Source organism: Pelecanus crispus, chromosome 6 (assembly GCF_030463565.1).
Source record: "Pelecanus crispus isolate bPelCri1 chromosome 6, bPelCri1.pri, whole genome shotgun sequence".
NCBI lineage: Eukaryota > Metazoa > Chordata > Aves > Pelecaniformes > Pelecanidae > Pelecanus > Pelecanus crispus.
Genome location: NC_134648.1, coordinates 71,699,339 through 71,714,175, shown reverse-complemented (window position 1 = coordinate 71,714,175; position 14,837 = coordinate 71,699,339). Strand labels below are relative to the sequence as shown.

Genomic DNA, 14,837 nt, shown 5'->3' with positions numbered 1-14,837 from the left:
TCACCTGCACCCCCCCCTCCCCTGCACCCCCTTCCCAGCACCCCTTCTTGCCCTGCACCTCCCTCCCCTGCACCCCCTGCCCTGCATCCCCCTCACCTGCACCCCCCCTCCCCTGCACCCCCTTCCCAGCACCCCTTCTTGCCCTGCACCTCCCTCCCCTGCACCCCCTGCCCTGCATCCCCCTCACCTGCACCCCCCCTCCCCTGCACCCCCTTCCCAGCACCCCTTCTTGCCCTGCACCTCCCTCCCCTGCACCCCCTGCCCTGCATCCCCCTCACCTGCACCCCCTTCCCTGCACCCCTTCTTCCCCTGCACCCCTTCTTCCCCTGCACCCCTTCTTTCCCTGCACCCCCCTCCCCTGCACCCCCTTCCCTGCACCCCCCTCACCTGCACCCCTTCTTCCCCTGCACCCCTTCTTGCCCTGCACCTCCCTCCCCTGCACCCCTTCTTCCCCTGCACCCCTTCTTCCCCTGCACCCCTTCTTCCCCTGCACCCCTTCTTGCCCTGCACCCCCTCCCCTGCACCCCTTCTTCCCCTGCACCTCTTCTTGCCCTGCACCCCTTCTTTCCCTGCAGCCCCTCCCCTGCACCCCTTCTTCCCCTGCACCCCTTCTTCCCCTGCACCTCTTCTTCCCCTGCACCCCTTCTTCCCCTGCACCCCCTCCCCTGCACCCCTTCTTCCCCTGCACCTCTTCTTGCCCTGCAGCCCCTTCTTTCCCTGCAGCCCCTCCCCTGCACCTCTTCTTCCCCTGCACCCCTTCTTGCCCTGCACCCCCTCCCCTGCACCCCTTCTTCCCCTGCTCCTCTTCTTGCCCTGCACCCCTTCTTTCCCTGCAGCCCCTCCCCTGCACCCCTTCTTCCCCTGCACCTCTTCTTGCCCTGCACCCCTTCTTTCCCTGCAGCCCCTCCCCTGCACCTCTTCTTCCCCTGCACCCCTTCTTCCCCTGCACCCCCTCCCTCGCAGCCGTCTCCCCTGCCCCCTCGCCTCCTCACTTTTCTCTGCCCGCTCCGCAATCCCGCTGGAAATGGCGTGGGATTTCTCGTGACCGGCTCCGGGCCTGCCTGCCCTGCCTGCCTGCGGAGTCCTGCCCTGCCTCCTGCCTCCGGTTCCTCCCGAGGGCAAGAATAGCTGATCTGAGCGTACAACGCAACACCTCTTCCTCTTCCTCCAGCCATGCCGGCGCAGCCTTTCCAGCCTTGCGCGTTTTCCCTGCCCGGTTCTACGAAGCTAAACCGCGCGCGGCCCAAGAGCAAGGCCAGGCGGCCGCTGTGCCGCGGGCTGGCCGGGCCGCGCGTGCTCCCGGCATTAACCCAGCCACCCCGGCCGTCACCCGGCTGGGAGCGAGCAAGCACCAGGCTCCGCGCTGAGCCGGCAAAGGGCCGCAGCGGCTCAGCCACAGCCTTCGGAGAAGGGGCTGGTTCCCAAACTGCCCACGGGCGATGTGGAAATGAAGGAATGTGAGCCATCTTCCTGATTTTTCACAGGGTGGATGGAAGGATTATTGTCCGGGCGGAAGCTTGGGCTTGGTTCCTTCGTCCCTAAAGGCCAGATACAGAGCAGACAGGGGCTCGGTGCCTAGAGCGGGTTCAAAATATGTGTTCAAAAAAGGGGCAGAGGTGGCACTTTGGGACATGGTTTAGCGGGCATGGGGGTGTTGGGTTGATGGTTGGACTGATGATCTTAGAGATCCTTTCCGACCTTAGTGATTCCTGGTTTTACTTTCATTAAAAACTAATCCAGCCACCAAGCCAGGAAACATGAAATTGCTCCTCTCCCCTTAATTGGTTTAGTGGTGGACTTGGCAGTGTTAGGTTAATGGTTGGACTGGATGATCTTCAAGGTCTTTTCCAACCTAAACCATTCTGTGATTCTACGATCTCTCGTCCTGGCAGGGTCCCCAGGTCGGGGCTGGTGTTGGGGTGGCTGCGCTGGGCTGGACGCAGCGGCTTGGCCCCCCGGGAGATGCTGCTCCGTATCCAGCCTAGGCAATTCCTCCCTCCCGCCGGATGCCATCCCTCCTTCCTTACATCCCTGCTCCTCAGCACCCGGGACCACCCCTTGGTCCCCCCAAACTCCCCTGCTGATGGCTGCAGGTGGAGCGGGGAGCCCCGGGAGGGCCCCGTGTCGCCGTGGGGCAGCGGAGCTGGGAGCTGCCCCCTCCCCTCTCCCGCCGTCCCAGCACCCACGTTGGGAATGGGGAATCGTCACCGCTCCTCGTGCACACGAAGAAGGGAGGCGGGAGCGTGCTGGGGAAGGGAGAGGGTTGGGAAAAGGCTGGGTGGGATGTGGGGCTGCTGGATTTGGGGTTCATGGCTGTGCCGGGGTTAGCTCCCCAAGAGCACCACAGGCGTAACACGGGGTTTGCAATGACCCATCTCCCTCCTGGGGCAGCTCCTGGTCATGAGGTGGAAAAATTCCCGTCCCCGCTGCCCCGCGGGTGCTGCTGCCTCGCCGGCTGTGCACCATGACGGGGAGAGGGTGCTGTGGTGCTGCCGTGCCGGCAAAGGGGACACGGCAGCACGAGCTCCCCCCACCCCTCGCTCATCTTATGGTGCTGCCACAGCGCTGGGTTTCGGCTGGCTTCTGTGCCCCCCTCCCTCCCACGAACCGAGTTCTGCCCGTTCTCTGCCGCCATCTCCCAGCGGTCAGGGTGCAGGGACGTGTCTGGTGACCTGCACCGGGGGGGGACACACGAGATGGCAACCGAAGCTGTGGCGGCGCAGAGATGCTCTGGGAAGCGCTGCCCTTCTCTCATAAAAGTCCTTTATTAGAACAGCAAACATGACACTTCTCTTCAGTACAGCGGCTGTATGCAGCTATCATCGCGGTACAGGGGGACGACGTCTTACAATCACTGGGAGTCTAATAAGCACCATGGACATCCTAAAGAACCGGGGATAACGGCTGAGAGAGGAGCCCCGGGTGAGCCGGCCACGGGGGCTCGTCAGGAATTCACCAAAGAGCTGCTCGGCGTTGTCCCGCAACACGGCTCTCCTGCAGCTGAGAGAAACTCCTCGGTGTAAGTCGACAAGATAGCACCCATCCAATAAATTAGGTAAACTTAATACTAGAGCAACAAGGGAGCGAATGGGACCGTCCTAGAGAGAATGGAAGGGACGCTGGAAGGGAGCGGGCTATTTACATTTGTCTTTCTGCTGGACCGGTACTCCCGTAGCTCCCCGCCGATCCCGGATCGAGGAGCTGCAGCTCTCCGGCCGGGCCGGGCACGCTGGCACCCGTCCGGCAGCGACACCGCCACCTCCCCCAGCCCCGCCAGCCGCGCTGGGGAGACGAGGAAGGACCGAAAAGCGAAGCGTGGGGACATGCGCATGCAGGCGGCCTCGGCACGGGAACGGGGGCTGGCAGCGGGCACGGCGCCCGCCACCTCCCGCTCCTCTCCTGCCTCTGAATTACCAGAAAGTCAGGGTCGGGAGTGGAGGCTGACGGGAACTGCTGCCGGCAGCAGGCACGGGGCAGCGGGCACGTATTCCTGAGTGCGTGGCAGGGCTGTGGCCAGCTCTCCTTCCTCCCCATCCCCAACCTCATCCCCCTCCCCATCATCCCCGGGCTCCCCGTCAGACACTCACTGCAGAACGAATTCTCCGGTGAACGGAAGGACACTATCAGTTAGTATTTAAGGCTAGGCTTTATACGGCAACTATAAAAAAATAAATGCTCATCTCCAAAGAGCCGGGCGAGGACTCGCCGGCGTATGGCTGTGGCGCGCGTGCCGGCGCCGGGCTGCGGGGAGCCGGGGGTGAGAAGGGCGGCAGGCGCTCGGCGCCGGACTGAGGGTCTGCCGGCACCCGGGGACAGGGCAGCCCCCCCCGGCCCCACCGCTGCGCCCCACAGAAATGCCGCGGGGGGACGAGGGCCGGGGCCGGGCGTTTTGGTAAGGACACGGAGACTGACTGGTAATCCAGGACCCACCTCTACACGCTCTGCAAGAAAGGCCACGGGGGAAAGAAATATCCTGCAAAGTAACGGGGCTGGCGTGGGTGAAAGCTTTCCGGTGGCGGGGGTCCCTCCTCGGTCCCTCCGGCCAGCCCCACGGGAGGGGAAAGCGCTCTGCCAAATGAGACGAAACGGCTCCCCACCCCCCCACCCCCAAACCCCAACTCAAGTCAATAAAACCAAACCTAAAAGCGGACACAGAGGAACATCTCAGGCTACCTAGGTACTTCATCAGCCAAAAAGAGCTAAACAGCGAAGCGCACACATACAGGACAGCGCGGGAGGGCGGAGACCAGAGGCGGCCAAAAGCCAGGGTCTTCTTTCCTGCTTTGCCTCCCTGTCTCCGGCCGGCGGCCGAGCAGGGACCCGGCGGCTCGGCGGCCGGCCTCGTCCCGCAGGAGGGAACGGGCTGGCTCCTCTCATCCCGAGAAGAGGCAGCCGGCTCCGGGAGCATCCTCACGGCATGGCCGAGCGTGAAGCGTAGAATTCAGGGACCGGCAGGCCGGTGTGCAGCGTCACCTGCAACGAGATATACAGGGCTCGGCTGCATCCTTCCGTGCCTGGTGGGGCAGCCCATGGCACGGCAGCCGGAATGTCGAGGCAGGATGCGGCGCGAGAGCTTGCAGGGAACCCGCCGCTCCTCCTGCCTCGCTGCGCACCCCCCGCCGCTGCAGCGGGGACCCAGGGGGTGGGAGATGCTGTCCCCAGGACCACGGCGGTGGCTCCCATCTCGCTTTTTTATGACTCGCTTGCGCTGCTGGGGCTCCTGTGAAGCGGGACTGCTGGTACCAGCGGTACCAAGCCTCAAATATTCCCAGCTAGCTGCGGACGGATCCGACAGTCGGCTGCCGGAGAGGTGGGACAGGGCAGCAGTTGGGTCTTTCTGCAGACAGGATGGACGAAAGGGTATGGAGGAGGCTGAAGGACAGCGAAGCCACTCGGTACAGAAGGAGACCTCCGAGAAGCCCCCGAGCCAAGCCCCCCGTGCAGCGGAGGGGACGTGGCCACTTGCCGTCGGGAGGAAGGGCCTTTGCGGCGGGGAAGCTGAGTAGCGGCGGGGTGTTTGGGGCAGGACCACGCTCCGGGGATGCTCAAGTGCAAAATGGGAGCTAGGCACTCGGCCCGGCATCGCCTGGGGACGGGGAGCGATGTGGCAGCGACCGCAGCACGGGGACAAAGGGAAAGTGGAAGAAATAGCAGAGACCTGATGCTCGCTGTGTCTAGGAAAACCCTGGTCCGTAGGAAGGGCTACGGGCCGGCTCCGCTCGAACGGACTGACCCGGCGAGGGGCCAGGTCCTGCAAATACCCACATGCGCGCCGAGGAGCTGTGCATGGGTCATTCGGTTTCCTCCACAAATCCTTTAATTTGGGAGCAAAGCGCGATTCCTTCTTTTATCGGAACAGCAGCATTTTCCCCTTCAGATACAGATTTATAGACAACTTTGTCTAAAATACAATTATTTCCCTCCTAATTAGAGTAATTTTTAATTGCTCATACACCTTTGAAGAAGGATAACGAATGGCTTGGGTTTATCAGCAGCCTTTTATCAGCATCCCATGGGGCTCCTCTGTTGTCAGGGGATTTAAGCTCTGCCTCGCCCAGAGAACTCTCAGAAAGCAGAGCGGCTCTAGAGATGCCCTCGGCTTTTAGGGCTGGGTAGAAGATTCTGCTAGGAATGAAACCCATCACAGGGCAGGATGTTTTTTCCACACCGAATTAATACGATAACCTCTAAAAGCAGCGCAGACAAGAGGGGCTTCTTTTATGTTTCCGAATTAAGCACCGGCACAGCCCCGGCACGGCGCACATTTGCCAGCCCCTCTCCACCTGCAAGGCCCCTGGGGTGGGATGCTCCGGCAGGGATGCTCCCAGGGTTTGGGATGGCACTGACCAACCTCTGCCCCAAGCGCTGCTGGCAAACTGTCCCTGCCTTGGTGACAGCATGCCCTGTATCCCGACGGACAACACAGCAGAGCATGCCCTAATCCACGGATCCCTAATTTACGGAGGTCACTTGGTGCCTCTGCCCTTGCAGAGAGGTGATGCCTTTGACGTGCGCTGCAGAAGACCCAAATGCTCGACACCCTGAGGTCATCCATTACGTGCAACGTGCCCTAGGACGTGCCTGGGCGCTTGTGCAGTGCTGGAGGTGCAAGCGGTGGCAGGGTGGATGTGCCAAAGCCAGGTTCGGTGAACGCGGGGGGCTTGTTGGGGGAGAGGATAGCAGGGATGAGATTGGTGAGAAGAAAAATGAAAGACGAAAATACCGGATAGACCCAGGGAGCCACCGCTTGGTGATGTTCAGGAGAGCTGAGAGCTTGGGAGAGAGGGAGAGAAGAGGGGTTTGAAACTCCCCAGAGGAAAATAGGCTGTAAAAGGTGCCCTTCTCCCTGGTAATGCTCCTATCTGGGTCCTGGGAGAGCTGCAAGAGCTGGTGAGGCTCTCGTGGGGTAGTATCACAAAACGGAGTTGTCAAACCCCATCAACCAGAGAGGGCCGGAGAACCCTGGTGCTTCATCAGCCCTGATGGAGAAACCTGGAGCAGGGAGCCGGAAGGCACTGTGCCTGCTACTAGGAAGAAAATTAACTCTATCCCAGCCGAAACCAGGACACCTGATTTTAGAGCCTCGCAGGTGGTTCAGGGTGTAAATTTAGGTCTTTCCAAGCTGCCCCTGTTGCACAAGAGCCCTCCCCGCTCCACGATGTCCCCACGCCGCTGAGTATCAGTGACTGCAGCATTAGAGGGAGTCTGCCAGCAAGCTCAGCCGCTGCGGTGCTCCGGAGAGCACGGTCAAAGCACATACCTGCACATTCCTGTTGAGGCTGACCGCGGGGAAGAAGAGTCCCTCCAGGTTCTCAAAGGCGACGGGCCCTTGCTGGTCCTCGTTGATGGAGAACGTCAAGGTTCTCCTGGTCAAATCCAGCAGCACTCCCACCGTGGCGCCTTTCGTTATCCCGCCCTCGGTTCTGTGGGGGCGAGAAGATCAGAGCATCTCTGGCTTCATGTCCCTTGTGCTCCTGGCTGGGGTTCAGGCCATGGACCTCAAGAAGGGCTGACGATGCTGAACTTCACAGCTCGCCCAGGAGCCAGGCCATGACCTGCACCCATCCCAGCCACACTCACAAGTCCCTGGGCATCTCCTCAAGCCTCTGGCAGAGTTGCTCTCCGCTTGCCGGGACGTCCCCGAGGGCAAAGCTACCTACCAGAGCAGCCGCAGCAACGCAACCATGGGGGAAAGCAAGCGGACCTGGCGAGCAAAGCTGCAGGGCCCCCTTCAAAACCTGCTGACCCATCAGGGAGCGGCCCTCGAGGCTGCGGGAAGGTGACACCAGGCTCTCCCCAAGCTACCGCAAGCTTCAAAGCCTTCAGCCCCGCTGTCCCATGGGGAAAGCGAGCAATAGCTGCGGCACAGGGATAAAGGCAAACACTGTTTTCTTGTCGCACGAGTTGCAAGGCTTTGGGTGTTAACGGGAAGGGGGTGCTACACAGGAGCGGTGCCGTGCATGCTCGGGGGAGGACTCGGCACGGAAAGAGTCGCAGTAGGCAGGGAAGGAATATTGGAGCAAGGCAGAACCAGGGAGGTAGGGACTGTCCTTCGCTTGGGATGAGGGCGCATCCTCCAATAGAGGTGATTAGGAGAGACGGCACCCTTCCCGTGGGCACCTGAAGGTGCCACTGGAAAAGCCACGGGCTCTTACTTGGGCCAAAATTGGGCTGTGGTCTCTGGGAGGAAGACCCTGTTCCAGACCACGTACCTGTTGGTGTGGGAATTGCTGTGCATGAACCAGCTCCGGTTATTGTCCACGTACATGGCCCAGGCCTTGTCGTCCTTGCCCAGCATGGCATCCTTCAGGACATCGATGCGTGCCACACCGAAGGCCGGGTCAGGGTGGTTATCGTAACGATCGATTGACAGCTCCCAGTAATGGAGCCCTTTGGAAAAGCCCGTTTTCCCCAGCACAACCCTGTCATCATAGCTGTTGCAGGTGACAGTCAGGTTGTCATTAGAAAAGATGATGTCAGCATGGGCAGAGGCAGGATCGAAAGAAAACCAAGCAACTGGAACACACAAACGACATCAGGTTAGTCTGGCGGGAGCACGGCCGTCGGTGACCGAGCCACGGGGAGCGGACACGAAACAGCGCATGCTGCATGCAGGGCCGACACATAGCGTGAAGGCACGGCGGGGGCTCGGGCTGCTGCGCACCGCCGCGGCAGCGAGAAGCAGGCAGGGAGCGGCAGAGCGGAGGGGGCTGCCGGCTCACGGAGGGCGCCTTCCACCACGGAGGGCACCTTCCATCACGGAGGGATGCCTTGAGCTTGTGCAGCTGCAGCCTGGCTGAGGTTTTACGGCCGGGACTCAGACGAGTTTTGCTCTTGCGGCTTCCCGGTGCCTGGCTGTCTCCATCCCCTCCCACCATCCGTCTGTCTCAGCTCGTCAGCCCACGGGATCCTCACGATCTCCTAAAATTTAGCCCTAGCAGGAGACGTGCGATCCTGGCCAGGTCTCCAGGCTCTAGCTAACGTAATTTACTCTTACGACTAAGGGTTACTCATGCAAGCAACAGTTTGCAGGGTCAGGCCCAGGGTGGGAAGGGGACTGAGGATTAGCAGATAAACTGCGTGTGCGTGTTTGAGGGCTGGCGGCCCTGGGAACCAAAAGCACATACAAAGGTCTGCATTAACAGAGATGCTACGTCACGCCGAGAAACCTCCCTGCAGAGCAACCGGCCACACGTAAGACAAGAGCTAGCTCATGGGAAGGCTGGAAAATGCCTGAAAACCTCCAGGACTCAGTAGGGCTGCTGGTTTAAATGCACGGGACTCGGATACTGCAAATCTGACAGATACAGTGTCACGTCCTCAACAAGACAGAGGCAGGGGGTTTCACAAGCCACCAGCCCGGTTCCCCAGGTGGTTTTCTCCAGCGGTCACCGAAACGTGAACTGACACATCCACAAAACACTCTCACGCCTGCAGGAGTAAATACGGCTTGAAAAATAAAACACTCCGGTGAGATTTATTCATTGATTTATTGGATCGTTTCACAGGACAGCTCACATGCACGCGGGTGCCCCGGTTTCACCACTTGACGGAGGTGATTCCGTACCTGCCACCATTTTTTTAATGTCAACTGTGGTCATTCCCAAGGAAAAGCATGCGGGAGAGAAAACAGCACGTAAAGTTGGGTAAAGAAAGGAACGAGGAACAATTTCTGCTTGCCTGCTTCTCCAGCGAGCGCCCGGACCTTTCAGCGTTTTGCGTCAAGGTGGGGAGAGGCGGAGCGAGGACGGGCTCGGGCTGGCCGCGGGCGCAGGCTGGCCGGCACGGTGTGCGAGCTGCCCGAGGAGGGAATCGCGCTGGGCTGGGCACGGGGCTCCTTCTCCCGGTGGGGAATGAAGGGGCCTGACCTTGCAGGGTGCTGAGCGCTGCTGCAGTCTGCATGGGACAGGCCGGCAGCTACGCCGAGAGCTCGCTGTAATTAGCTGCAGAGGGGCTAATCGCCTCCTCCTCGGCATCTGGCCCACGTTCAAGCGCCCTTAATGAACTGGAATATGTATTGCTTTCAGCAGGAGGATCAGTTCTTAATTACAGGGCCAGTTCCAGAGCACTGACTTCAGGCTTCTCTTTAAAACCGTACTGGGGAAAACTTAAAATGCCTTTACATGATACAGCAATGACCATTCCTCCTCCAAATTTACCTACTGCCATGAGATCCGAGAGTGCCCTGCAAGCAGGGTATGCGCAAGAAACACTGCTCACTCGCCAAAGAAAGTTAAAGATTAAAAAAAAAAAAAAGAAAAAAGGATGAGCAACGTGGAGTAGGTGCCGGTTAATTGTAATAAATATACTTGCCTAATTGAGAGTAAGGCGTTCCTTGTGTCTCAAAATTGCATCCTATAAAGAGATACTACATTTCACACATCACAGCTAAGAAACAACAACCGCCTGAAAAACACTCATGAGCATTTAACCTTTAAGCAGCCAGCCAGCCACGGGATGCCTGATTCATTAAAAGCCAGAGAGCATGGAGAGGGGTCGCAAATACGACCCGTGAGTTTGAGTGCGGGCTGTTGGCCGTTTTGGTGAGTCTCACCTCTGGGAAGTGTGCAGTATCTGCTCTTGCATTGCCAGATCCCATCACAGCCTTCAAGAGCATCAGGTCTGTTTGCTACCTGCTCGGGATGCCAAATCATCGGACCTTCCTCCAGAAAAGGGGCAGGAAATTTTAGCCTTGGGAGAATAACTTGGCCACTTGGTAAGTATTCTCTAGATTGACCCTCAGTTGAATCACTTAAAAAAAACCCCAAACCACTCCTTGGAGGACAGGGACTGATGAAAGAAGAGCAGCCACTGGTGTGCCCAATGAATAGGGACCACCGAGCCCTCCCAGGCTGCCTCCCCTGCCGTGTGTGTGGTTTGGGCAGGAGCGGAGCAGGAGAGGGGGTCCTTGCGGGCAGATGCCTGGCCTCAGAACCCGCCAGCACCCAAAGGGCACCCGGCTGCAGCTGCACGGGTGGGATGCGTTGGGGTGCCCTTCATCCTCCTGTGACCGGGCTGTGCCTGACTGCTGGCTGCAAACACCTCCTGGGAGCTGGACTGCAGCCGGGGACTGATCCAGGAGCTTGTCCCGATCCAGGAGCTTGTCCTTGCCAGGAGGAGAGGGCAACACGAAGCCCCATGTTGGCACTGCACTTTGGGAGGGCATTTGTGATGGGTGCTGGATTTTAAGGAAACCCCTGTCTTGCTCTGTGACTGTTTTTCACCTCTCCTCTGGCAAAGCAGCAGGCTTTTCACCCTGCTGACGTGCGTGTTGGTGGGAAAGCATCCTGAGGCTCTTTTAATGAATCGTGCCCCACGCCCCTATTCAAAGAGTGGTTTTCAAGGTCTCTCTGCATCGCTGTGATACAAGTTGACCTGAGTGCGAAACAGCACGGACACATGGGCACATTCTGGACCCCATTTTTGCCCTGCCCCACCACCCCAGACCGCGGCTGCAGAGGTCCACACTGCACACACAAGTATTGCTCATGGCCATCGCAGTGGATCTGGGTACACTGGACACAAAGTAAGAAACGTCCGTAACAAAACAGAGTTCAAGCCATCAGCGCACAGCAGTACGATGAGGAAAAAACCAAAAAAAACCCAACATAAAAAGCACAAAGAAAAGAAAGTTGCAGGGCCCCCGGTTATTCTGGCAAGGGTCATGCTGCAGCATTCCTCATTCCGGGTTATGGGATGGAAATCAAACAATCGGGGGCCCCCATTCTTCCTGGGCTTACACCAGAGAAAGCCGTGAATTACTCCATCGGAGCCCACGGAGCGGTGTAAATCCAGAGTGGCGGAAGAATCAGGGCCCAGGATCTTTAGCAACGGAAGATGTGCAAAGACTGGTTAGAAAACAGCTCTGAGAGGTGCACTGTGCCTGCGGCTCCTTCGCTCGCTGCCCGATACCATCACTCTTTCTGCCTGTACTGCCTACGTCCCACCACAGCCCGCCAGGACCGGGCGCAAGGAGGCAAGCAAAGCGCTTGTGGGGGCTGCCAGATGAGCAAGATATCACGGGATTGGTTTCCTCTGCTCTGCAGGAAACGAGACGTCGATACGATCACGTCTGGTTTCGCAAAAGCCGAGCCCCGTGCTTAAAGCTGAGCGGGCGAGAGCCCGCATCTTCAGGGTCTTAAGAAGCCAGATGGCAAGGGGTCTGTGAGCTGGCCTTGGCTAGACCTTGCTTACATCTAGACTTGCTTCTTTCTTAAGCGGGGCCTAGATTTAATGGAGCAAACTAATTTCACAGAACAAATTGGACAGCAAGGCTGCGTTTTCTGGTTGTATCAGGAAAGCAAACCATTGAGATGGCCCCACAGGTTTCTCCCAGGGAGGGTCTGTTCTTCTGACTGTCCCTAGACACGAGATCAGTACAGACTAGAGATGAGGGATCTGCTCTGCCGGCTGGCTGTGCGAAATGGTTCAGCCGCGCCAGCCCTGCCAAGAGCAGCACCCACATAAGGAGTTACTGCGCCGCTCCGTCACCCCACGCCTGGAACTGCCCATGCTGGTACGTAGAGATGAACACACCACGAGAACTAGGCCACTGAAAAGTCTCTCCGCGGCAGGAGCAGGCCACTGACAAACAGAAGGAGTTCCCCCTGCCATCCGCATGTCATGGGAAAAACAAACACAACGGAACAAAACAAACAAATAACTTTGGAGATGCCCAGAAGCACAGACCAAGAAGAAATGCCAGAGGCACTCAGCTCACCGGCTGAATTCAGGGACTGTAAAGAAGAATGCAAGCTCAGCTGGTGGGCCGAAGATCTTAGCTCAAAGTAGGATCTCCCCGGAAAGCTGGGTTGTAGATTAAGGGTGGAGGAGAAAGGACTCATTCTACGAAGCTGCGATCTTTCCAAAGGCACTGGAAAAGGGAGGGTCTGTTCTTCTGACTGCGTGTCTAAACGTAAGATCAATGCAAACTAGAGATCAGAAATGGGGTCTGCTGGACGGTGTCACTCCATCGCCCAAGACCAGACCTCGGACCAGAGCACAGACGCTTCGGCACGCACGGGCCCTGCTTTGCTGCAGCGAGCGTGCGTACGGTGCATGGAGCAGAAATGTCTGGTGCTGTGCAACCCAGCGAGACCCTTCAGGCAAGCCTTGCCTCTGACAGTATCGGCAATAAAGATATTTTCATCTTCCAAAATGTTCCCATGTCATCATGACAAACGCAAAAGTGAGTCCTGCACCTCTTCACAGTAACGCACCTAAAAAAATTCACAAGTTACCATGCACCCTTCCCATCGTTCTTCAATAAATCTCATACTTTTTTGTGCACAATAATTACTGGCATAAAAGCTAGTCGGTTGGTAACGCTGAAAGGTGTTTTGCAGGGCTGTACTAAGCTATATAACCCTAAGTACCACCAAGCACCCACCTTACTCAAAGGTTGTTCGGGATGTTGTGTTCTTGGTATCCCTTTGTACCTGTCAAAACACATCTGAGCCTTACAGTAAGAATTTAACTCATGTGATTCACAGCAAAATGTCAAGAGTAGAGGGAACCCCTCGGGTCATCAGTTTCCATTCCCCGCTACTGCAAACGGTCACCTCCTGCAACTCCTTCCCTAGCCTTGCCAAGGGCTATGTTAATTTGAAAATGTAGGATCCACCATCCTCCACACATTCAAATCAGATAAACTCCTGGGCACTGTATCCCCAGCCTTCCCGTCTCAGCTGTAAATACGGGCTGAGCTGGAAATCACATTAAAGCAGATAAAAGGAAGCATTTCTTTGTGCAGTGGATTGTAACTTCTGCAACTTGCCGCTGTGCGAGGCTGTGGAAGCAAAGAGTGTCAGTGGGTTCAGACCCGGGTTAAATAAATTACTGCACAACAGGTCAATAAATGGAGCTCAAGGTTAGGGAGGGATGTGCTCTCTAACATCTACCGAGAGTGAGAGGAACTACTACCAAGAGTAGCTGGGCTCATGGCTCTCCCTAACTAACACCTTATGTTCCTGTAGCTCCTTGCAGTGTATCTCCCCTTGTGTTGTTCACCCCTTTCCAAAAGTTGCTGGTTAAAAAGCCCTGGTTGCTGCTGAGGGTCACTCCATGGCTGGTAAGGAACTTAAAGTTGGGCCCCAGATGAGGAACTAGGCTTGAAAGAAGAGGAAAGCTTCTGGTGCTTGACCAGGCTGGGGAAGGGCTCCCTTGGGTGGTGCCCAAGCCCCTTTGCCACATCCCCAGCTCAGGTGGGTGGCGGAGGCGGTCGGGAGCGGCTGCTCGTGGTGTTGGCAGAGTTGGCCAAGTTTGGGAACCCGGGAGAGGGGACAGCAGGGCACAGGGTGTGACAAGCTAGGTGTTCCTCCCTCATCCTCTGCTCCTAGGCTTGCGTCTCGCCAAAGATACAAGAAGCCAAAACCAGGCTTACCTTGAAACTCTGCAGCCATGCCTAAATCTGGAGACTCAGAGCAGCCAAGAGAAGGGGGAGCGGAGACACGGCTCTTCCCCCGTGCTGGCTCTCAGTGCACCGCTGCAGGCAGTGTGGGCGGCACATGCCCAGGAGAGCGTGGCTGAGGGCATGAAGCAGCCCAATGGAAGGGCTGAGGTGTGGGTGGGCAAAGAGACCTGGGGAAGGTGAGAACGGAGCAGCAGGTTTTGGCAGGAGGGAGATCGAACCTCTGCCGCAGCCAGGAGAGCAGATCTGGGCCTGGGGAGCAGGCGGGGACGGTCCCCTCCGGCACTGCCAAGCTCCTCTTCTCCATCTCCACCTGGGATGAGTTGGTCCTTCAGCCCATAGAATCATAGAATCATAGAACAGTTTGGGTTGGAAGGGACCTTTAAAGATCATCTAGTTCCAACCCCACTGCCACGGGCAGGGACGTCTTCCACTAGACCAGGTTGCCCAAAGTCCCATCCAACCTGGCCTTGAACGCTTCCAGGGATGGGGCATCTACAACTTCTCTGGCCCATCATCCAGCTTGCTGGACAGCCCATGGAAAGAAACAACACTGGAGGGACTCAGAAGCCACCTCAGAAATCCTTGTAGAGAAAAGCAGCCCAGCAGCCAGCCCACCTGCAGACTCTAATCCCACTGCAGCTGGGAGGTCTCCCTGCCACCATGCGTTAGGTGCCTGTTCCTGGGAGTGGGCGTTTGCATCCCACCATGACCAGCAGACCAGAGCCAGGGGCTTCTGCAAGGCCTCTTTCAGAGGCTGCTCTCACCGCAGCCATGAATCCACCAAGGAACTGCGCCTTGTGCACAGCCCCAAGGCTGTGGGTAGGGTGAAAATGGGAAAGAGCTGGGAGGAAAACAGACTGGGTCCTGAAGTCAGCAGGAGACTGGACAGAGGTTGGAAAATCTGCTGGATGAGGGAAGACCAAGA

The 14,837-nt window shown here is 57.9% G+C and overlaps 1 protein-coding gene across 2 annotated transcripts in view; it reads right to left on the bottom strand.

Moving 5' to 3' along the window:
• Nucleotides 1-4,410: 4,410 nt before the first annotated feature.
• TRIM9 (tripartite motif containing 9) overlaps nucleotides 4,411-14,837 on the bottom strand; it is a 75,939-nt gene continuing 65,512 nt past the window's right edge. The window contains exons 8-13 of one of the 2 annotated variants that reach the window (XM_075712140.1): nucleotides 12,221-12,409; nucleotides 9,814-9,855; nucleotides 9,068-9,091; nucleotides 7,713-8,016; nucleotides 6,761-6,923; nucleotides 4,411-4,473 (exon numbers count right to left, since the gene is read on the bottom strand). In XM_075712140.1, the coding sequence (XP_075568255.1) occupies nucleotides 4,411-4,473; nucleotides 6,761-6,923; nucleotides 7,713-8,016; nucleotides 9,068-9,091; nucleotides 9,814-9,855; nucleotides 12,221-12,409 (785 nt within the window). The remainder of the gene's footprint in view (nucleotides 4,474-6,760; nucleotides 6,924-7,712; nucleotides 8,017-9,067; nucleotides 9,092-9,813; nucleotides 9,856-12,220; nucleotides 12,410-14,837) is intronic. The other variant, XM_075712142.1, reaches the window with a different exon arrangement.